We start from the raw sequence: 22,538 nt of genomic DNA, 5'->3' as shown, positions 1-22,538 counted from the left end.
AATTTTCCTATTGCAGCCACGTCCAGGGAGGTTGGCTACAGTCCCCTGGACCTTAAACTTCTGAATAATATGTGCCACTGTTGTCACAGGAATATCAAGCTGCTTGGAGATGGTCTTATAGCCTTTACCGTTAACATGCTTGTCTATAATTTTCTTTCTAATCTCCTGAGACAACTCTGTCCTTAGCTTTCTGTGGTCCATGTTCAGTGTGGTACACACCATGATACCAAACACCACAGTGACTACTTTTCACCATTTTTAATAGGCAGACTGACTGATTACAAGTTTGAAGAAGCCTGTAATGCTAATTAGAGGACACACCTTAGTTTAACATGTATCTATGGTCAAATTATTTTAAATCTTTTCTAGGGGTACCATCATTTTTGTCCAGGCCAGTTTAATTCGTTTTTTTTTTTTTATTATTCTGTTGAACTGCACTGGTTCCTACCAACGCAACCATCGCCTGGGTGACGTAATCTCCTCTGGGCTATCGTCTTGCTAGTCTTCGGAGAGGTATCACAGTGGGTTAAAGTGACACTGCTTGCCGCTTTTAGGCTGTGGAATCGTCGTCATCATTTTCCTGTAGGACATTTTTTGCCTGGGGTTGGGCCACCACACAACAGTATCCAATCTGCAATCTGCTGAGAGCCTGCTCCATCAGGAAGCTTCACAGCTGTGACGTCTGCGGCAAGCGATTCATGACCAAGCCTGAGCTGGCCTCGCACTCGCGGGTGCACACCAACGAAAAGCCGTATAGGCGCACACTGTGCGGGAAGAAGTTCAGGCACCTCATGACATACAACACGCACATGCGGGGACACCACAGAGACATGCGTTACAAATGCACGACCTGCGGCAAAGGCTTTGTGGACCCCAGTAACTTAAAGTCGCACATGCGCCTACACACTGGGGAGAAGCCATACGACTGTAAGGTGTGTGGGAAGAGGTTCACACAGTCAGGGCATCTCAAGAAACATGTTATGACACAACACTAGGTATTTATCACAGTGTAAAGTCATGGCACAAAAGATAATTCTGGAATAAATCAGTGATATATAATTGGTAGGCCAATGCCATGCAACAAGAAAAGGAGAATCAGTATGATATGCCTGTGTGTTGTTCATTAGGGGTTCTCAAACTTACTCCTGGACTCAGATGTTAGGAGGTTCACACATGATCTTTTCATGAGCCGCCTACTCACAAGGTTGATACTCATTGAAATCTCTGCTCCACACATGCAAAACCCCCAATCGTAGAACGTTGGTAACATATAACGTTGGCATCATAGATAGAAGTGTAGGTAGTGCTACATATGTGTTAGCACAAAAACACATCAAAGCAAACTGCAGGAATTGCAGTGACAGATAAAATCAAAGATCAATGTGCACTTCTTATGGTGTTGCTAATGGGGATGGGTACAGTAACGGTAGAGTCCATGGATGTGAAATGGGAATATTCTGGAGAATATTCTTAAAACGTGAATTTTTGGGTTGGAAAAGGTCCTACCTTTTTACTCATTTGTAAAATAGTGCAGATATGAACATTGTGGGTGTGCTTGTGTGACTTTCCATTCATGTGTTTAAGCGCCTTGAGACTTGGCGCTATATAAATAAAATTGAATTAAATTAAATACAATGTGTGTATCTGACGCTACAGTTAAAACGAAAACAGTTGAACGTAAACATACAGTACAACACAAAAAGATTACGTTCTTATTCAGAACCAAATAATGGATGTGTTGAGAGAAGGTAATTCCAACCAGAGGAGGCCTAGGATGCGGTTTTCCATTCAGTATTTCATGACATGACTGACATGTTTAATAAAAGCCAAAATGTTTGAATTCCGTTCCTCCTGACCTAAGTTTCAGTAATACAGGTGTTCTCCTATGCAGATGCAGCCGAGAGAGAGAGATACAGTATCGAGTGAGGATGCTGGGTGTGTGATCAAGTATCAGTGGAGGGAGGGACTCCTATTAAGCACAGCATTAACCTAACCTGGTAGCTACCACTAGGGGGGGAGCTGTGCATAGAGAGTAATTGTCTTTGCCACAAATTGCATTAGATTACACGTCAGTGTAACGATCACATTGATCGAGAGCGTCTTACACATTTAAACTTTTTTTTTTATCACAGACAATTGTTACAAATGGGAGATTTATTAACAGCTGACCCTATCTCTCCAAATTTAAACTCTGGACCACATCCATCCGGGGCAACATTTAGAAAAGGTCTACCCAAAGAACAGCAGGGTAGCGCTGCATTACGTTGAAACTTCGAAACTCATCAATTAATACTAATTACTTTACCATGGGTGTTTTTTGGCCCTCATCCGACCCACACCCCGAAGGTGACAAAAACTTTCACACCACCACAATGCACCTTTTGTAGCCTAGCATTGGAAACTGTTTGCACATATTTATTTTATATAGCTGCAGCTCAAGAGATCTCCTGACTCAGGCAAGCTATCCTTACAGCTGATGCTGATTGGACTGCTAATTAGATCTTGATGGTAAGATCCAATCTCTGATGTCTCTTACTAAGTGAGCCATTCCATTCTTGTAATGCAAATGTACCATTCAAATTATTCCAAGCATGTGCTATTGCAGTCTACTGTACTGTGTGGGAGTGCTTATTGTTGAGAACTGGTAACCCTGAAAGCAACTCAAGGACTCTCAGGAAATGTTCTGATTTATTTAAAAACCAACCAGCTTCCCGAGCTTGACACGGCCATTGTTCTTCCGATGTTTGGACTCACATGCTTGAAAACTAAGTGTTTTCTTTTGAAAATGGTTCATTTTTGTCATCATCTTTTCAAATGGGGGGGGGGAGAGATTAAAACAGTATTCAATGAAGTTAAATATAAATAAAATGAAAATACATTTGTTAAGCTCTCTATTTTGCCCTGTCTGGGTCCTGGTGACCTTAAAATGTACTAGTAAGGCTAATATGGTTAGACTGGTTGAGAATTGTGAAGAAATTCTAGTAGATTTAGAAAGTGAGAACAAAAATGAAGATGAACGGTCTGAACACAAGATCTCAGTATGCTGTTATGAAAAAAACAAACACAATTATGTACAATCCAAAATGAAACATGATTGAATTCCCATAACCTCATATCTGTCGACACATCCCTGGCACAGATCCACTTCAGATTCGACAGCCATCGTGGCTGTCAAGTTGTCTTGTTTAAAAATCCTGTGAACTACCAGCTAGTCAGCTTTTAGGTTAATGCAGCTGAAGTGGTTCTTAAAGAAGTACAGGAGATAGTTCTGATGGTTTTCACTCTGCTTCCTGAAGGAATGGTATTGTTCGTTCCCTGGCCTCTTGCTCTGATGGTCAACGGTGATGTGGTTGCATGACGCTATCAGTAGTTTCCCAACAGCATCCACAAAGAACTCTGTCAGTGAAGGAGACAGGGAAGGGACTGTTGAGTGCACTGCATGCATTCTCTTATCATATCTGACAATATGGTGATTCTGTTTTGTGAAGATGTCTACCAAGAAATGCAGTCAACCAGCAGTTGAATACATTTCTTTAAAAACTGTTTGAACTGCCCACCATACATGTTCTTCTTATGTGGATGTGAATGACTAGTTCTGTAAGGTGCTGGTAGACAATGTTGACTATAGTAGTGGTGCTAGTGGTCTAATAATTAATAATTAATACTAATAATTCAAATTGAACCACATTGAATAACTGAAAGGGAGAATTTGAACTGCAACTAATGAAAAACTGACTCGGTCTTGAAGATGCTAAAAACGAAAGAGGTGGTCCTGCATTATCACTTACGTGAGTGGGCTGCCCTCTTGAGCCGGGGATCAAATAGCACCTTCCGCACCGAGTCCGTCCGTGCAAGGAAGAAGTTGATGACCACGTTGCTGAGGGAACACTGAGGGAAACCAGGCACCGTCTCCTTGTAGGGTCCACGGAACCGGAGCAGGCAGCCCCCCTCATCTTCCTGCCCTTCCTCGTATGTCATCCGGTAACTGAACCCGCTCCGCCCTACTCCAGCACTCACCTGGGTACAGACACACTCTTGATTTTTATTTGATCACGTGTCCGACAATCAGGGGGACCTCGTAGCCGCTGACTGGGGTAGAGATATGACTCCCTGCAGATCCGATTTATTATGCGTCATTGATGGCGTGGATGGTTATTATTATTATTAGATTGATTTCCCGTTGCTTACGTTTGCTATTTGCTCAGTTGTCGGAGTTGTGGCAACCCCATTTTACTGCTGTTGTACAATCTTGGATGTGACAAATACATCTATTGAATCTTGTCAATGTAACTATATATTATATGACTACAAGAGTATTTTGACATTACTATATGTGTATGTATGTATGTATGTATGTATGTATGTATGTATGTATGTATGTATGTCTGTATGTATGTATGTATGTATGTATGTATGTGTCTATGGCATTACAAAAACGTAATACCACCAGCACCAGCAACAACTACAACAACAACAATTTAACCTCAGCCTCAAATATGAGTAAATTTCCCTCTGGATTAATAAAGTATCTATCTATCCATCCATCCATCCATCCATCCATCTATCCATCTATCCATCTATCTATCTATCTATTTATCTATCATAGCCATAAGAACATGTTGTCCTCTGTATCACTGATGACAGTAGGAGATTACCATGTCCAGCTCGGGCATGCTCTCCATGACCTCCACCAGCTTCTCTATCTGGGTTTTCTCTGTGAAGTAGAAGTCATCGTCCACCCAGAGGAAGTACTTAGTGGTGACCTGAGACACAGCCAGTGTCCTTCCTGCAAACCATCCCTGATAAGATAGCATACATAGAAAAGATGATTATAAAGGAAAAACAAATGCTGTCCAGATTCCACACACTGCAACTTCAGACAAGGGGTCCTCTAACATAAATTGTCCTCAATGGGAAATGCTTATGGAGAAATGTCATTGATGGTGTGTTGCTTCTTAATAATACAAGTAACCTGAAATAAATAGCTTAGAATTTGGACAGTAACTCTATACAATAAGTATACACATTGAGGGGTATGTAATGCAGGTATTTGTAAGGGATGTTACAGTTCAGGGGTTTCCTGTAGCTATAGGACCAAGCACTTGAAACAGAGAGATCTGACCTTAGTGTGACCATAGTACACATGTGCACTATGAATTATTGAAATTAACTTTTACCTGTCCGGGAGGCATGAAGTACTGTTCAATGTCAGAGCCATTCACTTTGATGGGGTCAAAGCTGTCATCAGCGATGATTATCTTCATGGTCTTATAGTACTGGCGGATGCTGGAGATCATGGTGTTCAGCTCGAAGTACCTCAGGAAGGTCTTGGTGGTGATGGTCACCTGTGAGTTTATATCTAGGGTGAAAAAAGATATTTTCACTGTTGCTGCTACTTCGACTTCTATTGTGGAATTTGTAATTATGTTAACGCAGACTTTAAAACAAAAATATAAAAGGCAACCATATTTGTCATACTAACAATATATTGAGGTATAATGTGCTAGATTTAATTAAACATCATTGGGCGGTGTTGGCTATTATGTTGTGTGTGGGGTGTTGTGTTGTGTTATGCGGAAGGTATGCCACACCTTCCCCTAGATCAAATATGATGGGCACGGAGGGTTGCCAGATGTCTACAGGAAAGGTGACATTGTGTTTCTCAAACAGGAAATGCACTGGAGAGAAGAAGAGATGCACACGGTTAACAGGAGAACCACCAAGGGGCAAATTAAGTATTCCTTATATTTCCTGAACTTCTGTTTAACATCTCCTTTTAATGTCTTCTCATATAAGGCAGTGCCTCGTTTCTATACCCCCAATACATAACCCCTTGTTACCAGAAACCCTTAAAAAATATTTGTTTTTGTCTTGCCACCATTAGCTGTGTCATTTCCCTTGGTGGTTTCAGCTTTGTCACCTTAAGACAATGTTTATGGTAAACGGTGCTATGTACATGAAATAAACTCGAGATTGAACTAAAAATGGCCCTTACCCAGGTCGCCCGTTCTGAGGCGGTACACCGTGCTGGTGTAGTGCACTCTGCCCAGAAGGGCATTGAGGCCAGAGGCACTGAGGGCGGTGATGTTGAGCTGGTTGCCTCCGTCTCCCTCCACCAGCCCATCCGTGCCCGGCTCCTCCACAGACAGCAGGCCTCGGGAGGCCACTAGTGACACCTGTCAGAGATTGAGCATGATCATGACACATGCGTCAGCACTCTTTGACCTCCAGGCAGTCCTTTATGTGGTTCTTGTTAGCTAGAACACCGTCCAGGCTACACAACGTCTTCAGGGGTGGACTGTGAAGTGCTGGTTGCAGGCGGATGGGATCAAATCTTAGTGTGCTCCTGTGAGAGTTAGTGGTGTAGTGTGAAGGCAGCAGTGTTCTTTGTCTCTGCTAATCCGTGGTTTTGTTTTGTACTGGTTTTTTCAGACTGTTTGTCTGTATCCGTAATTTTATGTTTTTAGACGGTTTGTGTGGTTATCAGTTTTGTGAGATGGTCATTCCTTCATTGACTGATTATTTTCTTAATGCAACGACCATGACGTGGTGGAACTCTGACACATAGGGTTAGGGCAGTGTGACGATGTGATCGTCACTACAGATGAGTATGTGCTCTGACTGCCATGCCATCGAGCCTGGCTCTTTGGCGTTGCGGTCAGAGTGCATGTTTGGCACCCTGTAGACCCGGGTTGGAGTCCGGGTGTGGGTGACCACGCTCTCCCTTCGCTACAAAGTGCCTTGTATGAACAATTACCTTGTATGAATCATGTGCTTATGTAAGCAGGAACATGGCTTTTCTGTGTTTCTGTGTGTGTGTAACTTCGATTACTAGGTGCTGACGCCATGTAGTCTGCATATGAGTAAGAGCTATATGTGTAAGGAGAGGGACCTTCTGCATATGTTTGGGTGAGCTCAGAGGTGATGAGAAGGGTTAAACTGTGCCTGTTCCACCCTGTGTAAAACTGTCATCCGTGCATTTCAGAAAGCGCAGTTGGGATGACCCAAAAGGACTTTTAGATTTACTGATTTACAACTCCGGAGTCCTGAGACAACTTGAGTGAATTTTCACCTAACAATGAGCTTATAGGGTCAATTTTCAGTTGTCCTTTTGCGATGGTTAGGTTAGAATAGACGCTCCATTCGGACAAACATCCTTATTATTGTGCCATAGCTTAAACAATCTCATGGGAAATTGTAAGCAAAGACACATACACAACCTGTAAACAGTCCATTTCCATCAAGTTAAAAAGTACCGGGAAATGAATTTGTACTAAAAATGCCATGAAAAAAGATGGTTAGTTTTCACCAGAAAGTTGAGAAAGTGCAAGTGGTATTATGTGAAACCCAAAGATATTGTGCAATGGACGGTTATCTGTGTGTGTGTGTGTGTGTGTGTGTGTGTGTGTGTGTGTGTGTGTGTGTGTTCTGTACAAATAATACTTCCATTTCTTCCTTACCTTGAGAATGGCCCCTGACCTGTTTGTAAGATGGCTGACATGGCAGCTATAAATAAACAGGTAACCTAGGTAACCCTTATTGCCCATTGTGTCGTGCTGGACAGAAGGCAAGTGCAAAAACACCAGAAACACCATATCCCAACAAATCCCAGATAGCGGCTGATGGTCATGGCATGAATCCACTCCAGAATCAGCCGCCATCTTAGAATGACACGCTCTTTGTTCCTGCCCCTCAGCCCATAGATAATAACTGGCTGAGGAGTCTGGCATCTGGCCTGGATCTGGATAATATGTGCCATATCAGCTCTAGCCAGCTATCATCTAGGTTGTCACCCCCCAATTACAGTGCGGGACACTTATCTTGGTAACAAACCTTATATATGTCCCTGTGTGGGGCATAGACACCTAGACCTGAAACAATGCCACATAGTCAGTTATCACATGGATTCACTCCATTAAGGTTTTAATCCTTCAGTACTACAGTCCAGATAATAATTATGGTCTAACTCCTTACACAAAACCTAACATAAACCCATTTGTTTTCCTCACTCTGAAGTTAGTTTGCAAATATGCACACACACACATGTAGATATACACGTTTAAACACACACACACACACACCCCTACCAGGTATCAGAGTCCTCTGGAGAGGCACAACAGTAAATCCCTGTATGGGGTATTGAAGTGGCGAATTGGCAGGAGCCACAAGAAGCAGGTCGAGACTGGATGATGTTCTGCATGTCAGATATAAAGGAGATGGATATCAAAACAGGGGCGTCTTAAAATGAAGGTGGGAAAACAAAGCAGTTTACACGAGAGAAAATAACTAAATGACCCTAAGGGTTAAAAGGGGAAGACAAAGAAATAAATATCTTGTCTAAATAAATAAAATAAAATAAGTAAATAATAATACATAAAATCAATATCTGCTGTTTGTGCATTAATCCTACATCCTACCTGGCCTTATGCTTTCTGTACTCTTCCTGTCGTCTCCTGACAGTATCGTTGTCGTTCTTGAAGAAATCCTTCAGTAAGGCCCCTTTGCACGAGCAGTGTGTGGGGGGACGTCTGGAGATATTTGTGGCACTAGGACATTGACATGGTGGGAAGAAATATATAGTCCGGTAAGTAAAAAATAACACTGGATTCTGCAGAGGTGTCCTCAAATATTGGCTGGCCTAAAACGCATCATTTTTTAATCTTCATTTTCTAACCATTTTTATTCTAAACATGCTAACAATTTCCCCTTTCGCTGGGGAATATGTAGCTACTTGGAAACATCACTATCAATGAGGATAGTGGTCTTGCATATCCAACCAAACAAACCTGTGATATTATTTGTAAAGTTCTTTTTAAGTAAAGAAATCTTAGTGGCAAACGTTCTTTCATTCTGTAAATACCATGTGTTGAATAGGTTTGGTAGGCTCCTAATGCTAAATGTACTCCTCTAGTAGCTTACGATTAATGTAACATAGACGCCCCATTGGCCCTTGGCTCGCGTGTCAACTCGACAGGCTATTTGCAGATTCTGTTCCATTTTTCTCAATGATGGTCAATTATTAGTAGTTAAAGAAGCACTATTTCAATCATTTAGATTTCGTTTCAGCATTTCAAAGTGAATGAGCTGTGGGAGCACAAGAACAGTGAGCGTCTAGCAGGGATTATCATAGACATTAGGCAATTATAGCCTAACTATCAAGATTTTAAGTAACATGGAGACAAAACTTTGCTTGGTACTCCACGTAGGTCATAAACCCTTGAATATATAAACGACTCAATGAAATCGGTTGAGTAATGTAAACGCTAAGGTGCTTTTTAACCAGAAAAGCCGCAGCTCCACCGTTCACTTGCATTTGTTTAAAGGCCAGTAATCACCTCCCCAAGATGGCAGCGAGTTGGCACGACGCAGCAACGTTCTGAAGCAGACAATGGGGCGTCTATGATATAGGGTTAGGGTATATATGTCTATGATCAGAGACTATTTGCTTTGTTTGGACTTTTTAATTGTATTTTATTTGATACTTTAATAGAGCTCTCTTTTCTTTTGGGATATTTTTATTATTGTGTTATTATTATTATCATTGAATCATTATATTTATTAAAACTTTTGTATTTCTTAAACTAACTTTATATGCTTGTCTTATTGTCAGTTTTCTCCCCCCTCCAATGCAGAGCTTAGAACTGGCCTACACCCAATAGAACTACTAGAACCCAGAGCACCTCTCTCCTAGCATAGATTGTTCCGCTCCCAGTGGAGTACAGGGGCGCTACACTTGGTTGGGGCATCTCTGACGGCTATATTACCCCAGACCGGGAAGACAGATGATGGCGGGGTCATGGATGTTCTTCGCCGAAAAGCTAATTCATCTCCACAAATGAAGGATTCTTTTACTATAGTAATGGAAGACATATAATCGAACAGACATCCTTCTGTAACTCCTCAATCATTACCGGGCAGTGCCTCACCTGAGACATATGTGAACCTTACAAGGTTAGAGGCACATTCTGGTAAACGGTTGTTGATATTTGAGCTCAACAGCCAATCAAATCACACCCCTCTGGTGAAGCGACGTGTTGATTGGCTGAAATTATTTATGACTGGCCCGAGTCACTGTTGCCCATTTAGAGGGCCAGGCCTGTGTAAGAACACCAGAGTGTTTGAGTGCACACACAGAACGGACAGCTAAATGAACTTGAGGAGCAATTGGCTGAATTAAACAAAAAATGTATTTGATTAGAATCATGGATGGCACTTTTAACCAATCTCACCTAGACAGCGCAGAAGGAAGAGTCTGACAGTCCTTAATCCCAACGAGGCGTTTGTGAAGGGTGGGTGCGAACAGCACAAGGCAGAGGGACACGCCTGAGAGGAGCAGAAACCTCACCCATGTCTTTCTGAAATGTCTCATACTCATGAGGAATAACCTGTTAGACTGCTTTCCCCCTGTCTTTTCCATAAGTCCGAGAAGAGATTTTGTTGGTAAAAGTAGAGACCTACACACACACACAAACAACACATTTGAATTTGTCTTTGTATGATTTGTATGTAAAGCTTTTAAGCATTCATACAGAAAAGAAACAAAAAACAATTAACATCAAATATTCATCATAGAAGAAATTGCCTTTTCCTTGCTTTCAACTAAATGTTTTTGGAATGATTGGACTGAAAAAAAAACAGTGTTGAGTGTAAACAATTTTTTTTAAATGTAACGAGTTGGGGTCAATTGGCTCATTTTGGTTAGATATTTAGCCCAACCCAAAACTGTACACATTCATAATGTAGGCTAGTCATCTCTGACAAAACGCGAACACCAACGATGTATTGAATGTAACGTTCATTAACGTTACCCTGTAAGCTATTTTAGCACCACCATTGGAAAGACATAAACTGTGATTAACAGTCAAGACATTTAAGTTAAGTTAAGAACTATATTTTGTTGATTAGTGCCACTTTAAAACAATGTGCGTCAACATCATTTTTAGTTCATTTTAGAGATAACATTGAATTTCAATAGAGTGCAATTTAGATTTATACCTTCAACCCTACGGTGTTCTAATCAGTTCTTCAAGCAGCCTATTTTGTCAACTAGCCCAAAAATGAGTAATAATTCGCGGGGGTCTATGATAAATCTATAGCCCAGACTCGTGCTGAGATGCAGATTAGAATTATGTGGTAAATTGACACTTACCTGCAAGGTGTCAAGGCGCAAACTGTCAAGGGGCAGGTAAACTATAATTCTGATCCAGGGACCGACGTGACAAATGCAATGAAGCAATATTGGCAATGAAGATGCTTCTGTCTTTGACTGTATTCAAGCCCAATTGGGGTTTGCTTGTTCATCTGGCATCTAATATATGTTGGGACACTGCCAAAAGGAAGGGCATGCCAGCAAGCAGCCAATCAGCAGCATCGACAGTAGACAACAGCCAAGTGCAAACGAATGCTGAGCAAAAATACAAATTCATTCAGAAAGACGTAGTCTAGCCTAACCTTTAGATCTGTAAGCACCTGCCAACAGCAAAAGGCCGTGTTCACACCTGACTTCGCATTCTTTAGTGCCTTTTGAGCGCTTCAGCGTGAGAATTCTGTAACTTTAAAAACAAAACAGGCAGCTCGATGTACTGAGGGCACTCAGGCTGAAACACACCAAACGCGTTTTTAAAACCGCAGACGCTTCAAAAACATCTTGGTAAAGTGCGGCGGACAAAACAGCTACAGGCACAGCAGGCTGGTTTGCCCGGCGTTTTTAGAAACGCGTTTGGTGTGTTTCAGCCCGTAGGGTGTAGGGGGTTGCAGCAGCTGCGATTGCGGTTGCACATGGCCCGACCCATTTCTGTCTAAATTGACTGCCCCCCACCCCCCACACACAGTCCTGTGTTTGACAGAAGACTCTTGTGTTCAAAGAAGAACTGGTCTAATCCAATTAAGAGTGTCTAATGATATATATGCGCTTGAAAAAGCAAACTTATCTCCATAGGCTAGGTATTATTTGTGGGGGGAAATAGTAGCAATCTATAACAAAATGATATGCTTATCTTACATACACTAGGCCAGTGGTTCCCAAACTTTTTACAGTCCCGTACCCCTTCAGACATTTAATCTCCAGCTGCGTACCCCCCCCCGCCCCGTTGAAAAAAAAACCGTTGTCCTTTTCACCTTTTACTTTAATTCCGTTTTAATCCGTTTCGGCTCATTTTGTTCACCCAGAGGTAGATTGATGGCTTAAAATGAGTGAATAATATGTGCCACAAGTGACCCAAACCTTCTAAGGTTGTTGTTTGCCAGCCATCAACAGAACAGAAGACTAAAAAAACATTATTTGCAGGCGATTGGGAAGATGAGCGAATTCATTTGACAGGCTACGGAAGTCTGTGTTGAATAGGGGGGCGTGGCCGGAGCGGAGTTCAGCACAGACGTGACATTTTCTCAGTGGTTTTGTTTTCTAATTAATGCTTGTTCATCGTTGCGATCGTTGTTGTGTTTATAAGAGAGAAATGCAGCCTTGCAGGACGAAATACAGGGGAATTTGATGTTTCCGTCTGAAAGTTGCAATTCTGTTTCAAACGGTAGGCTACATTCTGCAAATTCCGTCCGTTTTCTGTTATCGCGGAAATTTTTTCATCGCGTACCCCCTGAACCACTTCGCGTACCCCTGGGGGTACGCGTACCCCAGTTTGGAAACCGATGCACTAGGCTATATAAACTATTAAAACGATTAAATGAAATTAGTAAGTTGTTTTTATTTGTTTGGTATTTTTGTCATATTCAGATTTGCTATGATGATGTATGTAATATGTATGTTGTTGTCCAATGTCAAGTCTCTATTTGATCATGTCACGAGACGATACGATATAGCTAGTTTAGCAGGCGCAAAATCTGAACGTCAAGACCGACACGCTCTGAGCACAGCCAGAGGCACAGCACACCTACAACCAATGATGCCTTTCAAGCCTCAGATTTGCTTTTTCAATGGACAGGATAGCCATCCATTCAGCCTCTCCTGCTCCTCAGGTAGCTCTTAATGAGTTTCAATTTGGAAAAGGGTCGCTCGGCTGTTGCCACTGTCAGAAACAATAGCAGGGCAGTGCACACCTCACCAAAGGTGGATTTTACTGAGTGAGAATCCATAATCAGCATCTTGGCCAATTGAGAGTGTTGAGTTATGTGTTCTCATCAAATGGTTATTTGTATTATTTTATATTGCTGAATTGTATTCATATTGTGTCAATTGACCGATCGCGAAACTCCTCCCTAGAACGGCCCTCATCCAATCATACCTTAGCAACCGCTACTAAGAGAAGAAGGTCCGACAACTTTGAGGTCTGAGCAGCATGGTGAAACAGTGTGCCTACGGGACTTGTAGCTCTGATACAGAGATTAGAGGGATGCGTCGTTTTTCCCCCGCATTTCCAAAGCCCAAAACACAAGAGGAAAGGTGCCGGCGGTGGATTAAACAGTGTGGGAGACCCCACTCCCAACTCAATATACCGAAAAACACACATATGCCTGCTCCAAAGTAAATGAAGCTGCTTGCAGATAGCTATCTATCTAGCGAACTACGCTATCGCTAGGTATGATAACTAACTATCTAGTTGAGAGAACATCCCCAAACAGTTATGGTTCATGACAACTTGTATTATTACCACTACACGTACATAACTAGTCTCTCCAACTAAAGTGTTAATGTTAAAATCAAAATGTTAATGTTACCGTCTGTAAAATTGCACGCTGATCTATCCTAGCTAGCGATAGCAAACGCCAGCATTGAACAGAACTTTTAACGAACTCTTTGTATTTATGCTTGATACAACATTGAACAGAACTTTTATCTAACACTTTGTATTTATGCTGCTGGCGTTTGCTATCGCTAGCTAGGATAGCTCAGCGTGCAACTTTACAGACGTAACATTAACATCGCTAGCTAGGATAGCTCAGCTTGCAATTTTACAGACGGTAACATTAACATTTTGATTTTAACATTAACACTTAATGGAGAGACTAGCTCGAGCTTAACATACTGTATCAATGTTGAACAAAAGGCCATTATGAAGTTTTTTTTATTTTAATCTTTGTAGCATTTTGGGAATGGGCAACCTACTCCTGAGTATCCCAAGGTATGCATAAGGCACAACCTGAGAGCAATAACCTGGCGATCTGATACAAAGCCATAGCATTACATCAGGATCATCATTTTACAAGCAAGTTATCACTACAGTGACTGTGAAAAATACTTTCAGCAATATGCACACACATCCCTTGAACAATAACGTTACTAGCCACACTGGTACGTTACTGTACTGTTCCCTAGATTGTCACCATCCTAGCTAGCTACCTCCAGAGTCTTTCGCCAGAGACGGAATAAATAATAAGAATAAAGAATCGTTGTAGGTTATTAGCTAGCTTGAAGTATTATATACAGATCTTACCCAGTGGTGAAATAACATGACTAGTCTACAAGGCTGTGCTGGTTGCATTTAATGAAGAGGTCGTGGGGTTTCTCATTTTTTTTATTGAGACCTGTATGCATTTTCTTCGATTATTGTTGTGTCCACTTCGTTGTTGATCTTAATATTTTGGGTATATCCTTCCACTGCATATTGCAGTCCCTTTTGTCTTGATCTGGAGGATATCGTGGAGGTATTACTCCAAAAATCATCACTCACACTGACAGCTATATCGCTTGTCCCCGTACTCGCCATGGCTTTTGGCTTGACAGTTCCGGGAATTGTGTCGGACGTAGCAACAGTAACTAAGGGGGCGGGGCCCTGGCGATCGGTCAATTATACTCAGATGTGGAGGGGAGAAGCGCCAAGGTCATAATGAAGAAGGCTTTGTTCATTCCATCATACCCACAGAGCATCATATCCGTGAAAGCAGCCACAAGCAACGGGGTCAAGTTCATCTTCCAAGAGGGACAGAATGAACTGATATACAAGGATGTGACTGTGTTTCGCATAGAGGAGCACGAGAGACTGTACTATTTGAAAACGGTAATTAACCATAATCAATGTGTTGATGCATTAGTTAATGACATAATGTCCCGAGACAAAGTGAGCTTAACTTGTGACGTCAAAACATGGCATGAGATCATGGGGCACTGTAATGTTGATGATGTGTTGAAATTGCCTAAACTGGTAGAGGGTATGGAGATCACCGGTAATACCAAACTAGACTGCAATGTATGTACTGAGGGAAAGTTCATCAACAGCAGAAATAGGAAAACTGACACAAAGGCTGGTGAGGCTCTAGAGTTAGTACATACTGACTTAGCAGGCCCCATTGAACCACCTTCTCAAGAAGGATATAAATATGCAATCTCATTTACAGATGATTTTTCAGGAGCAATAGCTGTTTACTTCCTTAAGAACAAGAGTGACACAACATTAGCAACAGAAAAGTTCTTGGCAGACAGTGCCCCATACGGTAGAGTCAAATGCATAAGATCAGACAATGGCACAGAATACAAAGGCAATGCATTTCAGTCACTTGTACGAGAAAAGGGGATAAGACATGAGACATCATCCCCTTACTCTCCTCATCAAAATGGTACTGCTGAGAGACAATGGCGAACCATCTTTGAAATGGGAAGGTGTCTGTTAATAGAGAAAGGATTGCCAAAGGTCCTGTGGCCGCTGGCTGTCCAGGCTGCAGCTCACATTCGAAACAGATGCTATAATGACAGAATTAAGAGAACACCATACTTCATGATGACAGGAAGGAAGCCAAACCTTTCCAAAATGTGGATTTTTGGATCAGACTGCTATGCATACAAACACGACCATAGGAAATTGGATCCTAGGTGTGAAAAAGGGATGTTTGTTGGCTATAGTAAGAATAGCCCAGCTTATCTGGTGTACAATCCACAGACAGGAAAGATTTCAAAACACAGATTGGTGAAGTTTGTTAGGAAGAACAGCACTGAAAAACAGACACAAACTGATGAAGATGAGTTAGAAATCCAGAGCAACAATAACAGAAAACCTGATAGCAAGAACAGTGATGGTGTTTCACAAAGTGAGGGAAACACAGAGGACCAGGTCCTAGACGCAAACAAGGAGAGTGTTAATGCTGAGAACACAGAGGTGTCTGGATCTGATGAAACTTTGGAAAAAGTAGCCATAGAAGATGAGAAAAACAATGCTGGGCCATTGACAACAATTAGTCAAAAACATGAATACTCAAAAAGGGAAAGGAAAGCCCAGAGATATTTAGAAGACTTTGTGAAGTGCTCCAAAGAGGATGTAACAAATGTGAGTGTTGATTATTGTTACAGGGCAGTATGTGGAGTTCCCCAAACCTATAGAGAGGCACTTATGTCACCAGAGGCTCCCGGATGGGAACGTGCTATGAAGGAAGAGATCCACTCCCTTAAAGAAAATGACACATTCGAACTGACAATTTTACCAGAGGGCAGAAAGACAGTGGGGGGAAGATGGGTATATGCTTTAAAAGACAATGCAGAAACAGGAAAGATCTTCAAGGCTAGGTATGTTGCTAAGGGATACAACCAGACCGAAGGCATAGATTACCATGAAACTTTTGCTCCCACGGCAAATCTTCAAATTCCTCAGTGCGTGCATTAATTCAGATAGCTGCCCAGAACAACTTCCTTGTTCATCAGATGGATGTGAAAACAGCTTATTTACATGCTCCGATCGAGGAAGACATATACTTAGAACAACCAGAGGGTTTTGAACAGACATCAGAGACAGGGGTTAAGTGGGTATGCAAATTGAATAAATCTTTGTATGGTCTAAATCAGTCTGGGAGGAACTGGTACAAACTCTTAAATGACCACCTGGAACCAAATGGATTTGAGAAAAATCAGTCTGATCACTGTATGTATAGAAAGCAGATTGAAAATGACACAATTATAGTAATCATCTGAGTAGATGATTTGATAATCGCAGCCAGCAGTGAGGATTGCCTCATCAGATTTAAAGACACAATGAAGTCCCAATTTAGCATGAAAGATCTTGGCAAAATATCATACTAAGTACATCCTCAAAATGCTTGAAAAGTTTGGAATGTCTAACTGTAAACCAAGGGCTACCCCAAGTGAACTAAAAGTGAAGTCGAACAGATATGAAGAAGAAAACAACAATGAGATTGAAAACCCCAAAGATTATCGTGAAATTGTTGGTAGCCTGATCTATGCAATGACCTGTACCAGACCAGACATGAGCTAGATAGTGAGTAAACTGTCACAAAGCCTAGCAAAACCTAAAACACAGGACTTAGTGGCTGCTAAACATGTCCTGAGATACCTTAAGGGCACAGTTGATTACGAGTTGTGTTTTAGGAAAACAGATGAGGTTTTGAGTCTAATAGCATTCAGTGATTCGGACTGGGCATCCTCTGTAGAGGATAGACGCAGCACAACAGGGTACTGTTTCAGCCTGACACCACAAGACTCTGCAATTTCCTGGAAGTCTAGGAACCAGCCAACAGTAGCACTATCTACCTGTGAGGCTGAATATATTGGTCTAGCAAACACTACTCAAGAAAGCATGTACCTAACTCAACTGCTAAATGGTATGGACAACAGTGCTTACACTTGTACCAAGATCTATGGTGACAATCAGGGGGCTATTGCACTGAGTAAAAACCCAGTGAATAGATCTAGGTCCAAACACATTGATATTAAATACCACTTCATTCGTGATGCACTCAGTGAGGGAAGAATACATGTTGAGTACTGTCCAACAGAAGACATGGTTGCAGACATACTAACAAAGCCTGTATCAAAAGTTAAAATTGTCAAGTTTAAAAGTTTTCTGTTTGGAAATTAAAGGTATATACAGTATGTCACACTGTACATGGCTTGAGATAATGAGAACAAGTGGGGGTGTTGAGTTATGTGTTCTCATCAAATGGTTATTTGTATTATTTTATATTGCTGAATTGTATTCATATTGTGTCAATTATACTCATGTTATGTGTTATGTAAGTTAAGGGGAAATGCACTAATGGGACTCTTAATTTGTTCCCCGATAAATCTATATGAACCCCTGTCGTTTCCTGTGTAGCTCATGTGGCTTTGAGCCATGCCACAGATACCGATGTTCTGACAGTACTGTGAGAAGTTTAGTAAGCTAATAAACAAAACTGTACGTTTCTACTTTGAGTGACCTTTCATTAATTATTAATGAATGACTGTAACATATTCCATATCAACATGGATCTAGGAGAACAGAATTCAACAGAGAGACTGCCCAGTGTTCCGAAAACCCGATACTCCGAAATCTCAATATTCTGAAAAATAGTCAGAAATATCTTTACTCCGACAAAATGTAACCCTCTGTTCCGAAATGCCATTGGTCCGACCAGTGGTGCCGAATTCATGTTTGTGGTGGGTGGCAAAAAGTGTGTGTGCAAGGTGAAGAATGCAAGAGGCCAACTCACTGGCGTGTTTGCTGCAGTCCGTGGGAGGAATTTTCATGTTTTACACATAGGCCTATACAGGGTTGCTGGATGTGCAGGTGTAACATGGTGTCTTGGGCCTGAGGGTGGTTTGCAGTGATTCACGGTGTGTTCTGAGTGGTGTGTAGTGTTTCACAGTGGTGATTGGCACACTCTAAATGAGAACTTAACACAAACCTTTTCTACCGCACGTGTGTAGCCAGTGGCAGTGCGTCAATACAGGGCGCTATGGCGCCGCCCCTCTCAAAATTTTACACACTACACCAAACTGACACACCACTGAGGGCAGAAGCAGCGATGCTAATCCTAGCTGAACTGCTGCACTGCTGACTCCGTGGGCTGGCGACTCATTGACGGGCTAGTTAAAAATAGTGGGGTAGATAATAGAAAATTAGTGCAAAATGTGATACAAGCACCAAATTTGGCATGGTGGTTCCAAAGGGTCTACTTAGCAAATCTGTGTGACGTGCCATTAAAACAATCCAAGATGGCGGCTATTTTTTTCAAGATGGACGCCGAATGCGTCTGCCGAAAATGGTTTTGCTCATAGTTATGCATGTACTTGATGGATTTGAATGATCTTGATGTCGATTTCTATGTTTTCAACTGTATTTATTAACAAAAACGAATTAATGTATTTATTATTATGTAAATGTATTGTTACGACCCGGCTCGTGCGTCGCAACATAAATTGAAGACAGACCACAGAGTTGTATAAAAATAGCATTTATTTCTATAACATTAAAACACAGAGTAAAATAGTAAGTGCCAAGCACCAAAACCCAATAGTGTGCACAGCAGCATCAAACGCCTGGTGGGCATGCAAGGCCCCCTTCTGAGGGCAAACCGCCTGGCTTTTATCCACACCTCCCCAGGTGTGGACAATCAGGCTAATTATGCCCATTCAACACCTAAAAGCTGTTGCACTGCCACTGCATAGCCAGTATGGGTGTAGAGGGGCGTAACAGTATTTACAATGAATTTATTCACAATCACTTATTTATCATTATAACAACTAGTAATTGCAATAATGTACTATTTAATCATGACTTTTCTTATTAAAATAAAATCATTCATATGAACATCACAGAAACAGTTGATGTAAGCCTTGCACAGGTCAGGATATGCATTATAATTTAAAACAATGGCCAGTAGTGTGTGTGTGTGTGTGTGTGTGTGTGTGTGTGTGTGTGTGTGCTTGAGTCAGTGTATATTTGTGTCTGTGTGAGTTAGAGAGGGGGGTACAAAGAGTCAGTATTGTCAGAATTGAGGAGAAACTATGAGATTGTATGGCTGGCAAAATCTGAGATTTTTTTCCAATCTCATAGAAATCCTATATGGATCTAGAATAGCAGTTAAAAGTTAACTACTGTTTTGTAGTATTGTATATGTGGGTGGCTGACTTGGATGCCCTAAGGGTTTTCTTAGATGGGGTGTTGAAGGCATAGTTTATAAGTATTGTAGCGTAGCTACGCGGACTGGTGTTATTGTTATGCCGCGGTGTATTGTGGGAGTACTACACCGCAGCTGTTAGCTTAGCCACAGTGCTATCTGTTGTGTATGTCCCATTGTTGTGTGTGTGGTTGATGTAGAATCATTCCTGTTCTGTATTAATGTGTTTTGTACATATAACTGAAGTGTCAACCGTGTTCATGTGGTATAGATGTTGTGATTATAATCTTGTGTATTTACTGTTAATCTTTGTACGAGTATGACTTCAGTGTTCGAAAACCATTCATTGTCTCGAGCCCATTCTTATCTTCGCCACAGTATAGTTAATTTCGCAAGACAAGAGAGAGCACAATGTTCCGGTTTTCAAACTTGTTCTATTCACTGTTTAAAAAAACAGAAGAACAGATCGCTCTCCTGTCCGTCCCTGACCAAGGACTGGACACGAGCAGTTAGCCTGGTCCCCGGGCACCATGAAAAGGCTGCCCACTGCTCCTGGCTGCCCGTGAGGAAGGGCAGCTCAGGATGGGTGAAAAGCAGAGGACAATTTCCACCAGCGACATCTTCAGCATGCATATGTGTGTGTGTGTGTGTGTGTGTCCTGTGCATGTACGGATTATGAAACCATGGGCCCCTGGGCCTGGACATGTAAAAAGGCCCCCTGTGTCGACGCCCAATGCACGGGTGTGTTGTGTGTCGTGCGTGAATAAAATTAGTGAATAATATGTGCCACAAGTGACCCAAACCTTCTAAGATTGTTGTTTGCTGGCCATCAACAGAACAGAAGACTAAAAAAAACATTATTTGCAGGCGATTGGGAAGATGAGCGAATGTTTCAAAGGGTACATTCCGCAGATTCCGTCCGTTTTTCGTTATCGCGGAAAATCGTTGGCCCTAAGCATTGGTAGGGACACTGCCACTGAACTGGTTCTAATTCAAGTTCTTCGAGTTCTTGGGTGTGAACGTCCACCTAGTATGCTGGATCACTGACTACCGGAGAGACCACACAAGACTGCGTCTCTGAGACTGTGTTGTGCAGCACTGGCGCTCCACAGGGGACTGTGCTCTCACCAGTCCTGTTCACCCTGTACACAGGGTGCGATTTGTTGGGGGGAATGGGGGGGATTTACCTCCCTCTGGTTTTTACATCCCTACCTCAGCTGGATGAATTTCATCCACGGGGTGGACAACCCTCAATTACTAAAAAAATAATGAAAAAACAGGCAGGTTGGGACAGAGTTTTCTTACACTTATAAGCTACATGGCTGGCACTAACGTTCACCTGACCCGAACTGTCGGCAGTCTCGGAATTCGCAAATGTCCCCATGCACATAAATACATTGTATCAATAACAATATTACATACACGGAAATTAGCATAGCCAGCTAAATACTGTAAAACGAGGGCAAAATTAAATGAGTCTAGAGCAGCATAGCGTCCTTCTTAATAGGACCCGCACAAAAAAAATCTAATCCAACCTCTACACAACATAACTCAGTCTGCACAGTGGAAGAAGTTGAAGTGAATGCCCCATCCCAGGAGAACTCCGACGTTGATCGCGATTATTTAACCTAATTGATTAGGTTTTGTTTTGCAGTCTGATTGAGTTGCCCGTTGGCCTTATGTTCGCGTGATCGGCCCCTATCCGTGGTCCTGAAACTTAATTACCGGTAGTCATCTCCCACATCGCAGGTGGCCGTTTCAGAAAATTAAATATTTCTTGTATTTTATATATTTTAGTTTATTAAATGTTCAACTATTAAAAATGTAACCTAATAGGACCGTTAACTTGAAAATACACACATATACACTGACTCAAGCACTCAAGCACACACACACACACACACACACAAACACTTTGTGCTCTCTCTTACTGTATCTTGCAAAATAAACTATACTAAGCCTCCTTCAAAGTACACCCCATCTAAGAAAACACGTAGGGCAGCCAAGTCAGCCACACTCATATACAATAATACAAAACAGTAGTTAACTTTTAACTGCTATTCGGTATAGATCCATATAGGATTTCTATGAGATTGTATAGCTGGCAAAATCTGAGATTTGTTTCCAATCTCATAGTTTCATCTCAATTCTGTATCACTGACTCTTTGTGCCCCTCTTACTCACACAGACAAAAATATACACTGACTCAATCACACACACACACACACACACACACACACTACTACTACTGGCCATTGTTTTAAATTATAATGCATATCCCGAAACCTGTGCAAGGCTTACATCAACTGTTTCTGTGATATGATTTTGTTGTAATAAAAAAAGTCATGAATAAATAATACGTTATTGCAATAGTTTTGCAAAGCTTGTCGTACTGATTTCAACATAGGGCACGGCGGTAAGAATGAGGTCCGTCAACATATCAGGCATTACTTTGCATTCCACATAACAATGCCTCGAGGAGTTTCCGTGGTTAAAAAAAATTGTTACAGAGAATAGAACAAGTTTGAACAACAGCATTTTGTGCTTTCTTTTGTCTTGCAAATACAGTTGTTGTGTATTTATTTATATACTGAAGACCACATAATTACGGTGGCCGAGAGGTGCAAACCAACATTACAAAATCTGAAACACTTTTACAAAGCTTGAGACAAATTTACATTTTGGAAAACATTTTTACATATCATAAAAACAAATGACATTACCATAACTCATTTACAAGTCCCGAAACAAATTGACATTTC

The 22,538-nt window shown here is 41.5% G+C and overlaps 1 protein-coding gene across 1 annotated transcript; it reads right to left on the bottom strand.

Moving 5' to 3' along the window:
- Positions 1-2,621: 2,621 nt before the first annotated feature.
- Positions 2,622-11,812, bottom strand: LOC105889407 (beta-1,4 N-acetylgalactosaminyltransferase 1-like). The gene is made up of 11 exons (XM_031559942.2): positions 11,150-11,812; positions 10,230-10,454; positions 8,418-8,546; positions 8,088-8,194; positions 7,834-7,871; positions 5,996-6,176; positions 5,592-5,678; positions 5,178-5,359; positions 4,656-4,799; positions 3,789-4,017; positions 2,622-3,396 (listed from the first exon to the last, which is right to left on the bottom strand). Exons 2-11 carry the CDS (start codon positions 10,415-10,417, stop codon positions 3,209-3,211), a joined length of 1,473 nt encoding a protein of 490 aa, XP_031415802.1. The 5' UTR covers positions 10,418-10,454; positions 11,150-11,812; the 3' UTR covers positions 2,622-3,208.
- Positions 11,813-22,538: the final 10,726 nt, after the last annotated feature.

Source organism: Clupea harengus, chromosome 22, assembly GCF_900700415.2.
Source record: "Clupea harengus chromosome 22, Ch_v2.0.2, whole genome shotgun sequence".
In the NCBI taxonomy this organism is placed as follows: Eukaryota; Metazoa; Chordata; class Actinopteri; order Clupeiformes; family Clupeidae; genus Clupea; species Clupea harengus.
Note: the sequence above shows the minus strand (reverse complement) of the source record. Positions and strands in the feature narration are given on the sequence as shown.